This window comes from Echeneis naucrates, chromosome 2, assembly GCF_900963305.1.
Source record: "Echeneis naucrates chromosome 2, fEcheNa1.1, whole genome shotgun sequence".
NCBI lineage: Eukaryota > Metazoa > Chordata > Actinopteri > Carangiformes > Echeneidae > Echeneis > Echeneis naucrates.
In genome coordinates this window covers 4,684,524-4,705,940 of record NC_042512.1, presented here as the reverse complement: position 1 = coordinate 4,705,940, position 21,417 = coordinate 4,684,524, and the positions used below count along the sequence as shown (strand labels likewise).

At 39.7% G+C, this 21,417-nt stretch overlaps 1 protein-coding gene and 1 non-coding gene across 2 annotated transcripts; both read left to right on the top strand.

The window, feature by feature from the left end:
• The first annotated feature begins 6,166 nt into the window (after positions 1-6,166).
• Positions 6,167-15,301, top strand: LOC115057470 (protein NLRC3-like). The gene is made up of 7 exons (XM_029524608.1): positions 6,167-6,187; positions 7,566-7,764; positions 7,908-9,687; positions 9,807-9,980; positions 10,780-10,953; positions 14,116-14,162; positions 14,532-15,301. The coding sequence occupies exons 1-7, from the start codon at positions 6,167-6,169 to the stop codon at positions 15,068-15,070; spliced, it is 2,934 nt and encodes a 977-aa protein (XP_029380468.1). The 3' UTR covers positions 15,071-15,301.
• Positions 15,302-17,516: 2,215 nt separating this feature from the next.
• On the top strand, positions 17,517-17,587 carry trnag-gcc (transfer RNA glycine (anticodon GCC)). The gene has a single exon. It is a non-coding gene; the product is annotated as a tRNA-Gly (tRNA).
• Positions 17,588-21,417: the final 3,830 nt, after the last annotated feature.

The window sequence follows — 21,417 nt, the reverse complement described above, 5'->3', positions numbered from 1 at the left end:
TCACAAAGTTACGTTGTAGAGCAAAGAAAACGTCTCTTCTTGGTCACCTGTAAAACTTCATATATATGTCAATGTCGGATTCTCTGAAGATTCGGCTCTCCTCGACTGGACTCGGCTTTTTTCGACCGAAAGAGAATTATAAAATGAAAGAGTAACTTAAAACCACAAATGACTGAACACCCACATATTTAAAATAGCATTCAAAGTCATTTTAACCAGTATTACTGCCATAATTTTATCTTAACAAAAAGTCTGTTATGTCCATTTAATGCTAACATACAATGGAAAACGCCATAGACCGGCTAACGGGATTAGCATCAGTACTGCGATCATTTTAAAGCGTCAGTGAATTTATTCCAACTCAAACATGGCAGTAATACAGACATGTACAACAACACTTACAGACATGTATTCTCTCAGCTCTTACAGAACAATAAAACAGCAGGAATTTAGTTTCTACCTGTCTGTTTCTAGAGAAGAGTTAGAAGTCAGAAAATGCTTATGGAAATACCTAAAGCATCAGACTTTTCATTTTCACATTATTAGATTATTTATTATTTATCAGTGAATTCAAACTCTTCAAACGCTTCGTGAATTTCACCAGCAGGTGTCGCCATCCATTTTGGTGACTTCCTCCCATGTGTCCCCTCAGTTGTCATTGTTGTCATTAAAGTGGCTGCAGCTCGACCTTTTGCAGGAAAATGGAAAATGAAATAAAACTTCGAACTGAACTGAAAAAAGGAGCAGTGCTGAAAACAAGTTCAGGAAGTTTTGCTGCAAGCTAAAGACTTCCGTCTTCCTGCAGCACCTGTAGCAAATATTCACCGGAGTTCAGGTAAGAACTCTGATGAGAACTTTAACGCTGAATTTCTTTAAAGTTTTCTTTTCTCTGTTTTCACGTGAAACTGTTCTTAAACAACATTTAATAGACATGATTAGCAGAGTCCTCCTTGTTTAAGGTCGGTACGTCGTTATGCTAACATAGCTAATTTAGCTAGCATGCTAACGTATCTTAATCAGGTAACTTATCCACGTTAGCATGGAAACAGTAACTTAGTTACCTACGTGGGGAGGAGGTTTGTCCACATCTGGTTATGGATGGCTGGCTCCTGTGTTCAGGGGGAGGACGTGGAGATGCTTCTGTCTCTCTTTAGCCCGATAAAGGAGGAGAGTTGGAATTGTGACAAACAAGAAATGAAGAATAGACAGAGGTCAGTTCATTTGTAGTTCAAAACATATTTACGGTGTTTTTTCATACAATGCTAAATAACTTCTTTTCTTAGCAACATCCAAATGTTAGAGACTCAGTGCTGCTCTCCATGAAAAGCAGCAGTCAGCACTGTCTGGATACAACAGTGGTCAGGGCTGTATAATGTGTGTTTATATTGAATGTGGTGGAGAGTTAATATTATAATCTCAGTAATTTACTCATTGACAGAGTCTGTCATTTATACTCCAGAACTCTTTGTGGCTTCTGGCAGCTGCAACTGTGTTGCTTTTTACTCTAATTATTGATTTATAGTCTTTATATTTCCTTACTTTTATAGTTGTGAAATGCAGTTTTGTGTCTTTTCCATGGGGTTGGTTGGTCAGATGCAGCAAACCCAGCCCCTTGTATGTGAACGTGCAACAATCTAAATGGAAAACCAGGGTTCAATTTGCAAGTTGATAACAGCTTTGTGAGACCACCTATCAGGATTGTGGATGTCTGGGTAAGTGAAGCTGGATCACTAAAACAGATCCCAGGCATGTTAATCCAGCTTTGTGATACAGGCCTCTGGTTCCTCAGTGTCTCTTAGCTCTTTGAAGGAGGCAGCATCTTTTGAAGAGACACCCTGATCTGCAGTGGTCTAGTTGCAGGATGATCTGCTGATGCTGAAGATGTTATGTGTCTCACCAGAGAACTCTAGATATACACTGTAGAAAAACAAACTGTCCCCTTACACACTGTAGACAAACACTCTTTAAACTATACCATCTTCATAAATGTTATATATTATGACATTATGCCATTTCTAATCTGATCATTGTAGACAAACATAACTGTGAATCTGAGCATGTGTAATAATGTTTTCTACTAGTATTAAAAGATAAAGGCTCATTTATTTGTCCCATATTTTACAACACATTATATAAATCAAAGGTCATTGGAGCTTTGTGATCTACCTGATGTGGATTATTAATGTCTGTTAATGATTGACTTCAATTCATTCCAAAGTTCAGAAACTGCTCTGGTACCGGTTTTTCCTGTAAGTCATATTCAGTTTTCCACAGAGAGCTCAGACTGTCTTTGGATCAACAACTTTAGAAAACCTCCTGCTGTCAGATATACATTTATATATTGTCTTTATTTTTTTCATGGAAGCTGCAGTTAAAGTTCACCTTCACTCATTAGCTGCATGAAGATTAGTTCGACCATCAGGTAATGTAACCAACAGCCTTCATCCTGTTTGTGTCAGTGAATGTTGAACCAATTTGAAAACAGATTATAAAGTCAACAAAATATTAAAAGATTTAGCTACAGTGACGTATGAAATACTGAACTTCATTCCTGCTGACTCTTAAAAATAAATTATTATTTATTATTTAGGAATCGGCATTTGCAAATTTGATTTGAAAACTGACAGTTTGATGCTCATATCTGGGGCCATGATGATCATTTTCAACCAGCGACCTTCTCAGATTTATAAAGAAGAGTTACTAACTCAGATGGGCTCAGAGTTGAAGAACATGGCAAAAAGACAGGGAGATAGACAAAGTGATAAAAGAACACAAACTGCTCAGTTCTGTTTAATGTTCACTATTAAAGGAAACTGTTAATTTAAATGTTGCAGTCAGTGAATGCTTTAATCGTGATGATGAACCATCAAACTCCTCACAGCTCCCTGTTCAGATTCCAGATAAAGAGGGTTGGTTGTGGATGATGTGGTTACTTAGTAACAAGATCTCTTAAAGTTTTTGTGTTAAAGACATGAACTCATAAAATTACTGCTGAAAACATCAGCATGATATCAGTTAAACCAGCAGAATGTCATCTGACAATTCACCAAAAGAAAAGCTGAAGATAGTGAAGTGTGAGCAATTCTTTTTTTTTTTTTTATATTAAGAATGAATATAATTAAATCCTGAGAAAATGTCACGATACACTTTATTAATTCTGATAAGGATCTTTATACAAATAAACAGAAACATGCATGATCTACATCAGTCAGATTATTATTCTTTGTGATAAGGATAGATCATCAAGTGTAGAGAGCAGCAGGGTCCCCTCTCCTCCTCCAGCAGCATCGCACACTAATGTTGTGAGCAGTAATGTATTTCTTGGCCACAGCTCTAAATCAGACTGCTTCTTTTTCATTTCCGTGACAATCTTTCGCTGAGGATTAACAGTGTTCTCTTCTAAAGTTACTTTCTGCCATTCACCTTGTTTCATTTAGTTGCGAGGATCAGAACGTGGGCTTTCAAATAATAATAATTTTCTTTTGTCAGTATGATCAATCACTGTTTCCTCTTCAGTATAATTGAGCATTTTCTTCTTTGCATACTTATTCAATAATGATATTTTTCCCAAAGAAAAATACAAAACTAAATGCAAACCAGGTCGTTGAGGGTGTGTTGGTTATCACCATCTAGTGGACAGATAGTAGAACTTCATCACATCCTGTTTGTTTCCTATGATGAGGAAGAAAACTGGTTCAGTAACATTAATGTAAAATCTTTCCATTATGTTCCAGAGCAAAGATGAGCTAACAATAATTTCTTAGGAAAATATTTTTTATTGTTTATCACCGTAGTCCATAAGAACACTGATTGAATATATGTAATATTCAAGGTCTGTGACTCCTGAAAACATTGTCTGAGTTCTGTTGCTTTTTAATAACAAAACCAAAAAACATGGAAGTGGACAGTTTAAACTGAAGACAGTAGAGAAGAAGGTGATGATTAGAAAAGAGATGTCAGTTCAAGGTTGAAGCAAACAGCAAAACACTTGCCCCTGGACATTTATGTTTTGTCTTGTTTTTACATAATTTTCCCCTTTATTACATAATATTGTCCCCTTTGGTAATTATGAATATGAATAGTAGAAATTAGAATTGAATATTGAAATAATACAGAAATCCAGATTTCTCATGGCTCCATCTGTTGGTTAAACTCAGAAAGACATAGTTGTTGTTGGATCTGAATAATTTGTTTACTGCTTACTGATATTTTTACATTTCATCAAGACTTAGAAACTGACGTTGTTGCAGCACATTTACATCTTCGTCTGCTGAGTTGAGGGTCAGGAGATTAGAGGTGTTGTTGCAGAATCACAGCACCATCCCAAAGAGTCCTCTGGCACTGATTTGGTTTCTAACACAAGTTAGAACGGTTTTCATGTCACTAAAGTTTTTTTAAAATTGAACTCTGAAGTTATGAGGATGTGACTTCTCCTCAGCTCAAACAGACACCAGGACTGATGAGGGAGAACAAGCAGCTTCTTCTCTTCACATGAAGCTGGAAAGTGTCAGAAAGTCTCCCTGAAGTGAGTTCAGCAGGTGAGAATCTGTAAATGTGTGAACAGGATCACTGTGATCACACTGAGCTGTTTATTTACCTTTCTTCCTTTCTTCCTATTTACAGACCTAATCTATCAGTATTTTATCTGGAATTTGTAGTGAATCGTTCCTTCACTTTGTTCTTGCTCTGATGTAAAGTAAGATTCTTAGACTAAGTAAACTCAAGATTTTAAATCACCAGAGTGAAACCAGATTTTATTTCTTAAAAGGTGTTTAAATGGTCACCACAAATTAATCTAAAGTGAAGCAGAAATTTTCATCAATTTAACTTTCTTGATAAGGCTTAAGTTGATTTCCTTGACCTGGCGTGCAGTGTTGAGCCATGACAGAACATGTCAAAACTGGTCTAAAATCTTGGATGAGCTTGGCTGAGTGAATTGAACTCTTACTGTTAATTGTACATTTTTAGTATTTCTAGATACAGTGAAGCCATTGAAAATGAAGCACTCCTTGTTTTTATTGTTTGGAATCCTTTGAGGCAAAACAGAAATCTTTAAATTGTCAAGTGAATTGCTCAATGAGATGACATGAATGAAATCACAGTTGCATCAACACATCCTACAGTCAGATACCACCATCTAACTGACAGACAGAAGAAGCACCATCAGACCTGAGATACATTTCTCCTAAACTTTCAGATTACTGACAGATCAGACTGATTTCTATGTGATGTTGTGGAGGCACTCTGTTTAAATAATGTGTCAAAGAAAAAAATGTTTGAGATGCATCCTGAACATCAGATGAGAGAACCACCTCCTCTGGTCTGGCAATTCCTGACAGGTCAGACTGGTTAAGTTGTAACATTTTGTTTCTTTTTGTTTTTTTAACTTGGCTTCTGAAGGAATGATTTTGGCCCTCAAAAATTTATTACTTTAAAATTCTAGACCTTCAAATGTCCCAACCTATGGTGATCACAACTATGTCAAGGTTCTATAATTCTTCAACTTGCACTGCTAAAAGTAAATGGTGATCTGAGTTTGTTTGAAATTTAGTGTTAATGCCAATGTATAACATTGAAGATTGGTATTAACATGAATCAGGAATGTTCTCTGTTTATAACAGAATCTGACTGAAAGCAACACAGAGAGAGAGAAAAGTCAAACAGTTTGTTGTTGGGAGTTGGGAGGCAGAAGTTAATTACATATTAGTGACAGTAATGATGATGTGTCCTGTGATGTAAATCCTGTTGTAATGAAGCTTTTTGTTGTGTTTGTGTGAAGGTGGAGGCTCAGCTATGAATCAGTGTGAGGACAGAGAGGAGGGAGCCCCTCCCTCTAAAACCACTCTGTGTGGGGAACATGAGAGTCAGACCAAAGCTCAGAGGTGAGATGAGGATCTCTAACTGTCCATCTGTCAGAGCTCAGCACTCAGATCACTGCTCCATCATTATTCACTCTCACTGTCACTTAGGTTTTTTACTGCTTCAGTTTTTTTTTGTTTGTTTTTTTTTTTGTCCTTGTCTCCATTGGGAGCACATGTGGATGTTCATTCATTCATATTCACCAGTGCATCACAGGGCCAACACACAGAGACAGAGACAAACAATCTGCCACTCTCACACTCAGACATACGGACATGGCTGTTGTGGAGCAACACCACTAACCACGATGCGGCTGTGCTGCCTGCATGTAGAGATATATTTTTTATTTGATTTGCACATTTCAATAATACTTCATGCTACATTCTTCATGTGAGTCAAATGGAATAACATCCAAACAGACAAAGTGATATGTAACTGTCATTAAAATGAACAAAAATATTGCACAATAAAAGAAGCTGGATGACTTGTGGCTAAACAAATGAAAGCTGGACTTGGCTGATTTATTTTAAAGTGATAATTTTCTGCCCACTTTCTTGGTTGTTAGTTCTTTTACTGTCAGCTCTGTTTCTACTAGAGACCAGGAGTCAGGACCAGATTCTCCTGAACTGAGCTGTGTGTCCATGAAGAGTGATTGGTCTGTGAGTCATCCTATTGACTTTAAGGGAGGACAACAGTCTGCTGTATCCAGCTGTGTGTCCATGAAGAGTGATCAGTCTATGGATGACTTTATCAAAGAAAAAAGGTAAAAGCTGATCATTTGTTGTTGTTGGACTCATTAAAGGTATCAAAGCTTCTCGATCAGTTTCTCTGGTGTTCATAGAAAACTCCTGGAACAAACTGTATGTTTGTGTCTTTTCTCCTCAGAGTTCAGTCTGACAAACATCATCACACAGACCTGGACTCCATATTTATGGTGTGTAAATGTTCATCCAGTGACTACAACAGACACCAACAAAGACTTGAGTTTGAAGCTGCACTCTTTAGACCAGTAGAGCTTTACTCTGTGACAGACAGGAGTTGAATTGGGATTGAACAGGTTTGGGGTGGGAGAGAGTGGGAGAGGACTGGGAGTTGTAGTTCACCACAGAGCAATAATCCATCAGCCTCAACAGATATGTTCTGTATGAATATGGTCTGTTGGAGACTTTTACAAAACATTTCTGCTCCTTCTTCTTCATCTACAGTGAATCTTAAATAAAAGTTTATTTAGTTGTTTTCCAGATAATTTGAGCTGTGACTTAATAACAAAGACCAAAGTTAATCAGATTCAGTCCTGGACCTCCATGGACTCTGTCTCTACAGGGTTTAAAGATGGAATAATTCATCAGTGAACTAGTTCAGGTGGTCTGATCCATCTTCAGCCACAGTCACAGTTAATACCCTGAATTTTCACTTCCTAAGTTGATGTGTTGAAGGGCTGTATCAGTTTGGTCTTCATGTGATGATCAGGATCTCTGTGTTGTCAGAATCTAAAGTCAAACTTAGTAAGTTACACCAGTGAAGTTAGTTTAGTGAAGTCAGCAGGTCTGAATCTTTCTGTGTAGCTCTGGAAAGAGACGTGGCAGCAGATGATACAGCAGCAGCTAAAGTTGAACTCTGCTGACTGATGATCTGATGCTTTGATCCATAAGTTTATACTGAGAGTGAACTTTACACAGGATGTTATTGTGTTCCAGCTGCTGGAGGAGAACATCGTCTGTTTTGTGAAGAACGAGCTGAAGAAAATCAAAAAGAGTCTGAGTCCAGATTACCCACAATTCATGAAGAATGAGGATGATGAGGTGGATGAAGAGCAGAGGAGGAGCAGAGAGGCATTTCTGAAGATCACAGTGAACTTCCTGAGGAGGATGAAGCAGGAGGAGCTGGCTGACTGTCTGCAGAGCAGTAAGAGGATTTAACATGATGGATCAATTAGACATTTACTAAAGTCTGAGGAGACAGAGAGAGATATTATATTTTTATTCCTTAGGAGAAGTAAACATCAACCTTGAATTTTTTTTAATCTAATTTATATTTTGTTTATTCAGAAAGTCGTGCTCAAGTTTGTCGAAGTGAACTGAAATCTGGCCTGAAGAAGAAGTTCCAGTGTGTGTTTGAGGGGATCTCTAAAGCAGGAAACCCAACCCTTCTGAATCAGATCTACACAGAGCTCTACATCACAGAGGGAGGGACTGGAGAGGTCAATGAGGAACATGAGGTCAGACAGATTGAAACAGCATCCAGGAAACAGGACAGAGCAGAAACAAGCATCAGACAAGAAGACATCTTTAAACCCCCACCTGGAAGAGACCAACCAATCAGAACAGTGATGACAAAGGGAGTGGCTGGCATTGGGAAAACCGTCTTAACACAGAAGTTCACTCTGGACTGGGCTGAAGACAAAGCCAACCAGGACATAGAGTTCACATTCCCCTTCACCTTCAGAGAGCTGAATGTGCTGAAAGAGAAGAAGTTCAGCTTGGTGGAACTTGTTCATCTCTTCTTCACTGAAACCAACAAAGCAGGAATCTGCAGCTTTGATCAGTTCCAGGTTGTGTTCATCTTTGACGGTCTGGATGAGTGTCGACTTCCTCTGGACTTCCACAACACTGAGGTCCTGACTGATCCTACAGAGTCCACCTCAGTGGACGTGCTGCTGACAAACCTCATCAGGGGGAAACTGCTTCCCTCTGCTCGCCTCTGGATAACCACACGACCTGCAGCAGCCAATCAGATCCCTCCTCAGTGTGTTGACATAGTGACAGAGGTCAGAGGGTTCAATGACCCCCAGAAGGAGGAGTACTTCAGGAAGAGGTTCAGACATGAGGAGCAGGCCAGCAGGATCATCTCCCACATCAAGACCTCACGAAGCCTCCACATCATGTGCCACATCCCAGTCTTCTGCTGGATCACTGCTACAGTTCTGGAGGAGGTGTTGAAGACCAGAGAGGGAGGAGAGCTGCCCAAGACCCTGACTGAGATGTACATCCACTTCCTGGTGGTTCAGTCCAAAGTGAAGAAGGTCAAGTACGATGGAGGAGCTGAGTCAGATCCACACTGGAGTCCAGAGACCAGGAAGATGATTGAGTCTCTGGGAAAAGTGGCTTTTGAGCAGCTGCAGAAAGGAAACCTGATCTTCTATGAATCAGACCTGACAGAGTGTGGCATCGATATCAGAGCAGCATCAGTTTACTCAGGAGTTTTCACACAGATCTTCAAAGAGGAGACAGGGCTGTACAAGGACAAGGTCTTCTGCTTCGTCCATCTGAGTGTTCAGGAGTTTCTGGCTGCTCTTCATGTCCATCTGACCTTCATCGACCCTGGAGTCAGTTTGAAGCCAGAAGAACGATACTGGCCATACTGGTTGGGAAACAAATTCTATGAGTGTGCTGTGGATGAGGCCTTACAGAGTCCACATGGACACCTGGACTTGTTCCTCCGGTTCCTTCTGGGTCTTTCACTGCAGCCCAACCAAACTCTCCTACGAGGCCTGGTGACACAGACAGGAAGTAGCTCAGAGACCAATCAGAAAACAGTCCAGTACATCAAGACAAAGATCAGTGAGAATCTGTCTCCAGAGAAAAGTATCAACCTGTTTCACTGTCTGAATGAACTGAATGATGGTTCTCTGGTGGAGGAGATCCAACAGTCCCTGAGATCAGGACGTCTCTCCACAGATAAACTGTCTCCTGCTCAATGGACAGCTCTGGTCTTCATCTTACTGTCATCAGAAAAAGATCTGGACGTGTTTGACCTGAAGAAATACTCTGCTTCAGAGGAGGCTCTTCTGAGGCTGCTGCCAGTGATCAAAGCCTCCAACAAAGTTCTGTATGTGCACATAAATCCAACAAGATCAACTAAATCTTTTTATGTGGTTGGAGTCAATAAATGTTTTTGTATAACAATTTTTATAATACTTTTCTCTTGTTTTGCTGCTTCTTCTTCAGACTGAGTGGCTGTAACCTCTCAGACAGAAGCTGTGAAGCTCTGTCCTCAGTCCTCAGCTCCCAGTCCTCTAGTCTGAGAGATCTGGACCTGAGTAACAACAACCTGCAGGATTCAGGAGTGAAGCAGCTGTCTGCTGGACTGGAGAGTCCCGACTGTAGACTTAGAGGACTCAGGTTTGTGCTCAGTAAGGTTCAGTACTATAAAAGATGCTGACCTACCAAATCATTTTGTTAATTCCAATTACCAATTCACTTGAAGGGTTACACATTGGTAAATACATGCTGATGCCCAGTGCAATATTTGTCAAGCAAAATAAAACCTAGTGGTGGAAATACTTGAAATTTGCGGAAGCACCTGGTGAAGCATAAACTATCTTTAAAGGCACATCATTGCAGTGTTTGATGTGCTGGGAACAAACTAAGTGTTTAGTGAGCACAGCTGTAACCAGAAAGGGTCAAAATGCTCGTCTTTCTGAAAAAGAACCCTCAAACTAAAAACAAGCACCTCTGATATTATTCTAAGTGTTTTTGTTGGGGTTTTTTTGTCAGCCTTAGGTTTATTTTATAGTGTTCAAAAGTTTAAGGTCTATATTTATATTTAAAGGGTAAACATGAATTTTATGTTTGTATTTCCTTATGTTTTTTAATTTTGTTGAGAATTTTCAAAATATAAGAGCAAAAACTATTTGCATGTTTTTATGATAATAATTCCATGTTTAAGTTGATTATTCAAGCGTTACACATTCACAGTAAAGTACCTAAATGAAATACCGTTCAGTACGGGTACCAAACACCAGGTAGCAGTACTGGTGTCAGTTCAGCTCTGAAATGTAGCCAACCCTGCTGATCAACTGTTTCAGGTCATTGATAATACAATGACCTGCTGTTTACTTTGAATAATGGCTGTGTGTATATATATATCACTGCAGTGTTCATATCGCATTATGGTTTTTCTTTCTGTAATCCTCTTCAGACTGAGCCTCTGTAACCTCTCAGACAGAAGCTGTGAAGCTCTGTCCTCAGTCCTCAGCTCCCAGTCCTCTAGTCTGAGAGATCTGGACCTGAGTAACAACAACCTGCAGGATTCAGGAGTGAAGCTGCTGTCTGTTGGTTTGAAGAGTCCACACTGTGAGCTGGAAACTCTCAGGTCAGAGTTTATGTTTTTGTCAAGAATTTTTATATATTTTTATGATTTTTCATTAAATGAAGTAAAATGAACTGAAGATGTCTTTAGATTTGGGAGATTGTCATCAGTGTAAAATACAACACAAAACACAACCTTTCTGCAGCTTATGGCATCTGTCACAGTTGTGATGCGAGTTCTCATTCAGGAAAATATTTAAGGGACTCAAAGACATCAGAGGATGAGTGGACTGCTGACATGATGCTCTGTGGATGAATGAACCTGGTTGAACACAGAGCAGAATCAATGTGTCAGTATACAGTGTTTGTGTAACTGTGTCTTTACTTTAATCAGTGTGTTTGTGGTTCAGCTGTTGTGTTGCTCTGCTGTTTATCTTTGTGTTTTCTTTCAGTGTTTCTTTGTTGCTGCTGATTCTCTAAAAAGTAGCAGCTTTTTAATTCATGCAGCTCATCAGAGGTGACAAGTAATGAAGTACAAATACTTTGTTACTGTACTTAAGTAGATTTTTCAGGTATCTGTACTTTACTTGAGTATTTATCTCTCTGACGACTTTTTACTTTTACTCCCTAGATTTCTACACAAAAATATGTATTTTCTATTCCTTACATTGTAAAAACAGGCTCATTACTTAAAAAAAAAAACTACACAGACTAGAGAGGGAAAGAGGGAGAAGGGGGAGTGGAAGAGGGCAGATAGAGAGAACTGATAACTTGTATTCAGTAACGGTGTGCAACTTTTTCGTAATGCGTGATTTGATTGGTTTCATACATATGTTACAGTTTTGACAGCTCTCCCAGCAATGGCATAGCAATGCAACAGTTGATTGTGGATGCTGCTTACAGTATTTTTTATTTTTGCTTGGGGGGGCTTAGACTTTTTAAGGATGTATGGCAAATGGCAAAAATTCATATTTACTTTTTACTTTTACTTTGAAAGTACATTTCAGAGCCTGTACTTTCTTACTTTTACTTGAGTAAAGAAGTTGAATCGGTATTTCTTTTAACAGAGTGTTTTTTTCCACATGTATCTTTACTTCTACTTCAGTACAGAATATGAGTACTTTTGTCACCTATGTCACCTCCTCATGAGTGCTTGTTGTTCCTGCTGCAGTGTCTAAAGACCAGATTATATATTCTCTTCATTTATCTGAGTTATTTTCTGGTTAATTGTAACTGCACCCATGAAAATGGTGATATTTTATACTCAGCTGTCTGCACAGTCATCAGAGTCATCTGTTTGATTTTTGAAAAATTAGATTTTAATTTGATTTTGAAAATCTTTAATGTTCCCAAAGGGCAGTTTTGGTTTGCAGCTGAAGTTAAAACAATAATTTTTTACATGACAATAAAATTATTAGTACAAATATAAAATGCATAATACAGTCATCACAGTTTCACGGGTGTATCACTCACCTACAGCTTATTTAAAAATCAAATAGCAGATGGAACAAAGGAATTAAGATATGTTTTATTTAGCCCTACTGGGGAAAGTGTACCTTCTCTTAGAAGGGAGAAGCTGAAACTCTCCATGAAGAGAGTTCTCCAGAATGGTCTTTGCCCTCTGAGTGGCTCTAGCTTGATACACCTTTCCCAGATCATTGAGGCTGATGCCAATGTTTTTTTTTTTTTTTTTTTTTTTTTTTTCAGTTTGACCACATTCCTCAGCTTGTTCCTATTTAAAATGCTGAGGTTATCAAACCAACAGATAAAAGCAAAAGTTAAAATGGTGTCAGTAACAGATGAATAAAATATTTTAAGAAGCTTTTTGTCAACATTAAATCACCTCAGTTGCATCAGATAAAAGGAGGCAGGAGGGTTCTTGCAGAAGTCGAGGATCATCTCTTTTGTTTTAGACATGTTAAGCTGCAGGTAAGGGTCATCAGACCATTTAACAAAATAGTAAATGACAGGTCCATGGCCCACCTTGTGGTCCTGCAGAAGGCTAACAATCACATCTGCAAATTTTATGATAAACCTTGACTCAAACATGCTCTTACAATCATTGGTGTCAGGGAAGAACAGAAGCGGTGACAATACACACTCCTGAGGTGAACCTGTGGAACGCAATAAGGCCTCAGAAAGGGTTTCTTTAACACCAGTTCTCTGCAGCCTCGTCAGAAAATCAACTAACCAACATATGGTTCCAAAATCAATGCTGGGAATTTCTGAAAGCCTCTGAGCAAGAACATGAGACCGCATATAGTTAAAGGCTGATGAAAAGTCAGCAAAGCATAGAGGTGCATGTGATTTCCTTTCATTGTCTGTGTCATTGAAAGCAAACGTTTTTTAACCAGGGGCTCAAAACTCTTCATCACCACTGAGGTGAGGGCCACAAGACGATAATCATTTAATATCTTTGGTGTTGGTACCTTTGCCATTGAAACAATAATGGGTTGTTTCCATTATGAGGAAATTTTAAGTAACAAGGACCCCTGAAAAATGTAAAGATTTCATTTAAGAATGGGACACAACATTTAAGTAGTCAACCTGTTGCCATCAGGTCCATGACTTTTCTGAGTATTCATCTTTTCAAAAATGTTCCACACACTGATTTCATCTATCTGAATCAGGCTGCTGACTGCAGCAGCCCTGAATTTGAATCAATTTCCAGAAAAGTCCTTACAGTCAAATCTCAGATAAAATTGGTTGAGCTCTTATACCAGAGTAGTCAAATTTGCCAGTATTAGACACTTTTTTTCTTAAACCATAACCTTATCCTTTATAGAAAAGGAAAGTATTGTTTTGTACATAAGGTTCCACTGAAGCGGAGCAGAAGGCATTATATTGTTCTATTAGTGTAGAAAGTGAAGCTGTTTTCTTAATTTTATTCAATAGTTCTTTCATCTGACATTGTTATTTTCACAAAACATTTCTTTTTTGTGAAAATAACATTGTGTGTGTATGTGTTTGTTCAGTCTGTCAGGATGTCTGGTCTCAGAGGAAGGCTGTTCTTCTCTGGCCTCAGCTCTCAGCTCCAACCCCTCCCATCTGAGAGAACTGGACCTGAGCTACAATCATCCAGGAGACTCAGGAGTGAAGCTTCTGTCTGCTGGACTGGAGGATCCAGACTGGAGACTGGACACTCTCAGGTCTGGACAGCTCTGAGGAACTCTGCTTCATGTTTGATGGTGGATCAAGTTGATCCTGACTCTGTTTCTTCCTCCAGGGTGGACCATGGTGGACCACAGAGACTGAGACCTGGTCTGAGGAAGTGTGAGTGTGTCTTCACTTTGATTCATGAAAACTCAGCTGCTCATGTTACACTAGATTTTTACATTTCTGACTGAAGTACAAAGATGAGTTTCATTCAGGATCAACACTTCATGTGTTTATTGATGTGGATCTCCATCAGCCGTCATCTTTGACTCCACAGCAGAAAAAAAGCAGAACATTGCTGACATCTTGACTCTCGTGTTCAGTAACTGTTGATGTTCTAACTGGATTGTTGGCTTTTCATTTAAATGTAGTCAAACATTATTCACAGGTGATGAAATGTAAGTTTGAATGATTCACTTTCAGTAAAGTTGTTGATAAATGAACAGATGATAAACTGCAGCTGTTGTTTCTTGTTCTCTCCATCAGATGTCTGTGAACTGGAACTGGACACAAACACAATCCACAGAAATCTCAAACTGTCTGACAACAACAAGAAGGTGACACATGTAGCAGAGGATCAGTCATATCCTGATCATCCAGACAGATTTGATAACTGGTCTCAGCTGCTGTGTAGAAATGGTCTGACTGGTCGCTGTTACTGGGAGGTCGAGTGGAGTGGAGTGGTTTATATCTCAGTGAGCTACAGAGGAATCAGGAGGAAAGGAGGCAGTGATGACTGCGTGTTTGGATATAATGATCAGTCCTGGACTCTAACCTGCTCTGATGATGATGGTTACTCTGTCTGGCACAACAAGAGAAAAATGTCCCTCTCCTCCTCCTCCTCCTCTGTCTCTAACAGAGTAGCAGTGTATGTGGACTGTCCTGCTGGCTCTCTGTCCTTCTACAGAGTCTCCTCTGACTCACTGATCCACCTCCACACCTTCAACACCACATTCGCTGAACCTCTCTATCCTGGGTTCAAGATCTGGTTTGGTTCTTCAGTGTCTCTGAGGGAGGAGTACTGAAGGAGATGTGAAACTAGAAACTGAGACAATTCACTGTTGGCTTCACTTCTCAGCTCTGGAGTCTCCGTCAGTTCCATATTGGAGACAGATCTGGACTTTACTGTCTAAATCTCAGTGTGTTCCTGAAACTCCATCAGCCTGCACACTCATTACTTTTCCTTTGTGTTTCGGTTGTCTTCTGTAACTGAGAATTTTTGCTTCAAGAGTGAAAAGGGAAGAGAATCATCAGGAACTCAGAGTTCATTGTCACAGCAGTCAGCTGCTGTTCCAGCCTGTCTGGCTATCATCAAATGATTAACACTGTGGAGGCTGAGGAGATAGAGTTCATTAGTAAATATGTTCTAACCAGCTCTAAACTGTTAAATATTCCATCATATAATCAGGTGAGACGTCCACAGTTTAGATACTAACATATTCATACATGTTATATATAAGTTCTGTTATGAACCCAAACGGGTTATTTCTTGGTGTTGGTTCCTGGTTAGTATCTTCGTCATTCTCAGCGATACTGTTGGACCCAAAGAGGGTTAAAAACAGTTTGCCCTTCTTTGGTCAGCTGAACTGCGAAATTTCGAATAATTATTTTTACCCACATGTGGCAAAAATTTATTCAGTCAAATAACAGTGTGCTGAAAGGGCAGACCTCAACAGAGGACACTGCAGCAGAGTAGTTTATTTTCTGAAAGGATCATTCTTATGAAGCGTACTAAATGACCTTTGTGAGACAAACATAACATCCTATTTGAATCTGAGTGTCTGTGGATGGTGATGAGCCCTGGGTGGGGAATATTTTCTTGTTTATATTTGTTGTTTTAATGTGTAAAGCGCCTTGTGCAACATTGTTCTTTGTTTGCAAAATGCTGTATAAATAAAGTGTAATTGATTGATATAGTGATATAACACAGTCCAATAATGTTCTAGCGGAGTCGTGCAGCAGACTCTCAGCTCAGTGTGTGAATGTGCTGCTGCTGAACTGGGACTCATGAGTTCCACTCTGAACCAATGAGTCATGAATCATGAGTCTGACTGTGAACCAGTCTACAGTATGTGCTGTGGGTGAGTGACAGCTCATAGCGGGGAGGGAAAGGGAGTGAAACAGCAAACCAGAGCTGCTGCTTTTCCTCCTTCTTTCTATATGAACATGAGCACCATGATGCACACTGCTGTGTTCTCATATCAAGCTCATGTTCACCTTCTTTCTTTCACAGGGAGAACATGAAAGAAGCTGAAGCTGAACTCAGCCTTCCAACTTTAGTGCTCCGTGTCACAGACTGATCCATTTTCTGACGTTATAGTCCACACCAGGCTGCAGCCTCTCTGTGTGACACTTTGTTCATCATTATTTTCACACTTTAGTTCCTGCTTCTTTTCATTTAGGCTCCATGTAGGCTGTTCATGATGACTTTGTTTGTGTGTGGCTGTTTTCTTCTGAATGTGGGATCTCTGTCTGAATGAAAGTTTCACAATCACTGCCTCAGACTGCATTCAGAAGGAATTGTTGAAGTCATAGAAGCTGAAGAGTTGATGATCAGAGGCTGACAGCTAAAGGAAGCTAGAATGCACACTGCTCTCTGACAGAGTCGGCCTCCCTCCACATTTAGGAGGCTTTTTCACTTCTTACAACAGCTGACAAAGGGCTCATCTGGGATTTGAACCCCGGACCTGTCACACCCTGAGCCAGAATCATCCTGATTGTTCCTGGAATGGTTTGGTTAGTCAGAGTGTGTCTGTGTGTGTTCTTGTCTCTCTGAGTGGTTGGAAATGAAAATGGAGATCGGTAGAAGCAGATGACTCTGAGGATGAATGAATGTTTCACTGACAACATCAACAACCGTTTACTCACCCCATAACGAGGCTGTGTGACGTCACTGGAGATCAAAGGCATTTCCTGTCCTTCATCTCTCTCCCACGCGACACCAACTCAAACGTCACACTCGCATTAGATTCAGCCGGAACGGCGCATGCGCACGAAGAATCTCAAGCTTGTCTCGCGAACGAATGAAGTGAAACATAAATCAGCTGTTATTAGACAAATAAGTGGCGTTAAATTGAACTAAAACCAAATCTGTTGGTTTGTTCCTCCTAATACTTATTAAAATGCGTCTTTTCCTTTCGCTCATTTTTGCAATCACAGACTGAGCGAAGCTGCGCACCTCTGTGTGTGTGTGTTCTCTCTGCTGGTCTGAGCTCTCAGTTCATTTAAATGCTTTGTTGGATCTGTCTGTCTATATCATGTCAGAAACTCTGAAACACTCTGAACTTCTTTAAAACACGCTGGATTTACTGATATCAAAGTGTCCAGCGGTCCATGATGGATTATTATAGAAAGATATCAACTTTAATGTAAATACATTGTTGCATATTAATACAGAAATTAGAATAATCATCTGTGAAAGGCTGCTGATGCCTGGAGATTCATGACGTCATGGTAAAAGGTGTTAAATATGCATTGGTGGTTCAGTGGTAGAATTCTCGCCTGCCACGCGGGAGGCCCGGGTTCGATTCCCGGCCAATGCAAAGTAACTCTTTACCAACATCCAGATGTTAGAAACACAGTGCTGCTTGGAAAATACCCTGATAGACTCCAACACACTGTGACTTTGTGAAACAACCAGTGGAGCCCCCTGGTGGTCAGTAGAAGTGCAGCCCCTCTGAGCTGGTGGCAGACCAAGGCTTCAGTCTGCACACATCTTCCACATGTGATGGCACACACACTGTGTATTGTGGCAACATCCGTCCCCTCAGAGAGAATCTGCTCTTTAACCCTCCTGTCGTTTTCACCCCCCGCCCCTTACTTTAGTGTTCCTGCTCTGTTTGATACGGTGGCCGGTAAGTGCAAAACTAAATTACAAAGTGCCAAACACTTCGTCAAACAAATTTACATGTTGGGAAACATTTTTACATTTTATTCAACAAAATTACATAAGAAAAATACTTTCACCACGGATAAAACAAATTTAAATTTTAGAAAACAAATTCACAAATTGCGAAACAAATTTCCAAACGACAGAATCTTCCGGAAGGGGAATGTACCAAATGCCGGAAGTGATCCAGAAGAAGATTGACTGTGAGCTCAAAAAGTTTGTATCGGTTTGTGTGGCGGGAAAACTTTGCAGAGTGAAAGTTTATGGCAGCATGGAGTAAATGATGTTTTGGCCGTTTTGTGGAAACAACTTGAGCCAATTTACGCGGTTGTGTTTTCCGTGCGGACGATCTGTAGAATGTTTAACGTTGATGAACGGACCAGACGGAAGGAGCACGCGCACAGGAGACATCTAATAAACAGCCGGAAAATGCTAAACAAGCTAAGTGTAGCATCGCGCTAACTAGCTGAAGCCGCTGTCAGACATGCAGTGAATTAAAGTGCACCGTTTCATTTTGCAGCCAATCTTGTCTTCACGGAATAGCAACGCGTTTAGTTAGTAAGCGTTGCTAGTTGTTATTTATTTATTTATTTTTTTATGATTTTAGGCTTTCAATTATGCTAAATGCACAATTGTTGCTGATTGCTTTAGCTGCTGCTAACTTTCTGTTTTGATACGGAACTCCGTTCATTCCAGCAGAACAACCATGAACATCATATAAACAATTCATGGAGGACAGAAAGTCAAAGTCAAAAGAACTGTGGGCCGAAAGGAAACAGGTCCAGGTACGTGTGTGGATATATCTGTAAAATATGGAAGTAAATGTATGTGTGTGTGTGTGTGTGTGAAATGAATGATATCTTTTTGTTATTTTAGCAGATAAACATGGATTGATGGCGCCACATGGAGCTGATTTAAAAGCTCAGAGAGGGAAAACACTCCCATTATATACAGATCCGGAGGTAGCAGCACCTGATCTACTGAAGCATGATGTGAAGTTTACACGGTGCAAACATCAGCCTGCGGACTCTTAAAAGGATGATTCCTCTCCAAACGCCATCAGGTTGGAACTTCGTGGACCTGGACAACTGTTTGGCTATCGGACGATGTGGCAGGTACTCAGACAAAAGTCCAATCTTCGAGTGAAGAGAGATGATGTGATGAATGAGAGAGCACGCAGAAGGTTTCTAAGAAGAAGCTGCTACTCAATGGGAGCGAACTGTATGTGGCATGCAGATGGTTCTGATAAACTGGCTCTCTCAGGACGCATGGATGGATTTTTTCCCCTAAAGTGCTGTGGCTCCAATGTGGACCGACAAATAACAAGAAGCCAACAGTGATCGCTGAGAATCTCCTCTCATGAGACTGAGGACTGATTGTGGCACGGAGAATGGCATTATGGCTGCCATTCAGTCTCCCCTACGCCTCCATCATGATGACTGCTGCTCTGGGCCGTCCAGCCACATGTATGGCTCATCCACGAATAAGCAGCGTGTTGAATCCTGGTGGGCCATATTTAGAAGGGGAAGGTAAGTGGCCTTCATGAAGTCATTTTATTATGACTGACCTTTCATTTGATTTTTATCTTTATGTTCTGTCGCAGATTAACTCCTCTAAACATATATAATAATTGAGGCTGGGACTTTAACACGTTCATTTCAATTAATTCATTACAAAGTCTTTAATTACATATATTTTTTTTTTTTTTTTTTAGTCCCACTTCTACTAATAATATATATTTACTTCTGATTCTATCCATTTCTACAGGTCTCAGTTCTGGATGGAGTTGTTTGCTGGATACTTCAACGGGAGCCATGAGCATCAGTGCCTTCTGAGATGTTGCTATGGTGATGTTGGATGAGTGTGTGAGACTGTGGAACAGTCACAGGATTCACACTTCCAGAACAGCGTCATGTCCAATGAACTGTACTGCTGACCACACAGGTAACATTGGTGATGGATGGATATTTCCATGTTTGTTTTATTATTATTATTTTATTGCTAAAATGTAAATAAATAAAATAAATGCTATTGATTCTATCTAACACAGATTTGGCTCCACAGACTGGATTTGAGATTGAACCAGCTGATTTGGATGCTGTTCCAGAGGCGAGCCTGTCAATAGCTCCATGTGGGGACTCAAACATGCAGGAGGACTTTGACTTTGTTATGGAGCACAAACAACTACAGAAGCCAGAGAACTGGGAGTCTGCAACAGAACTGTACATGAAGCTGAAAGAAACTGCTCAGCTGTGAGTCAGTGACAAAGGGAATTTTACCTTCCTGCTTTATCAAGTGCTTACTCATTGGGGTTTCTGTCCTATTTCTATTTATTTATTTATTTTTTAAATTAATTAATTAATTTTTTTAATATACATGTCAAGAGCCAGGAGATGACTGTGCTGTGATTTGGTATTAGACAAGTAACACAGAATTGAATCAAATATTGCCATGACTGAAAAACATGCAGTTTTTCTGTTTTAAAAAAAACTCATAACCAATCTATCACAGATGCAATCAGAAGGAAATATTAGCATTTTTTTTTTATTGTTTGTAAACGTAAAATTTGCATTCCCATTGTTTCATTTCTTCAGATGAACAGGTACCAGAATCATTTGGAAACATCACAAGGAAAAGTGAATGACAAACTATGAAATCTGATTTGGAGTGGTGGAACACTGCAGTCTGTCTGAACACCAAGTGTCACAGCTTCATTTGTTCTGAGTTTGAAATAAATTGATAAAAATTATAGCAAAGTAATGAGTCCTATATTTTTGTAAGTATGGAATACAAAACTTCTTGAAATAATTTGTTTTGTCTGAAACTTAACAGTGAAAATCTTAACTGTGAGGAAAAAAAAAACAACACCTTTTCGGAGTCTGGTCTCGAGGGGTGATCCAGTTACCAATTACAAGTTACAGTTACAAGTTACAGTTACAAGTCCATGTGTGACTTAAACACAGTGTGTGAATCTCAGAGTGCTAATTTCAATGTGTTTGAACATGTATTGGGAACTGGGAATGGAGAGGCATCCAGGGACTCTATTCTTGGCGATGGTTCCAATCCGGACGGGGGAGGTGAAGTCAGCCCAGCTGCAAACATCAAGTCAACATCAGTTACATCTTGGAAATGTATTTTCTAAACGAATCATAAAAAAAGTGATTTACAAACCTTCACAATCAAAGACACAGTCCGCCCAGTAGCCCAAAGTTTGACTTTCCTGTTACTTCCTGATGGACTGAGGTCAGGTTTGAAGAGTCTCAAGTTCCAGACCAGTGAGTGGCTTTTCAGAGTGGCACAGGACAGGGGCCAGCAAAGTAGGCTGTTGCTGTAAGGCACACATTCTGACACACTGACTCAGAGCTAAAGAATATACATTCTTAATAAACCACAGAGGGGGATGATGAGGCATTTCAAACTAAAACATCTTAAATACAAAAAAATAAAAATCACATCATTACAAATATGATCTTACCTGTCAAT

Coding starts and splice junctions, on each gene's coding strand:
- LOC115057470 (XM_029524608.1), top strand. CDS start 6,167: ATGCGGCTGTGCTGCCTGCAT. Junction 6,188..7,565: donor TGCGGCTGTGCTGCCTGCAT/GTAGAGATATAT, acceptor CAGCTGCTGGAG/GAGAACATCGTCTGTTTTGT. Junction 9,981..10,779: donor TGTAGACTTAGAGGACTCAG/GTTTGTGCTCAG, acceptor AATCCTCTTCAG/ACTGAGCCTCTGTAACCTCT.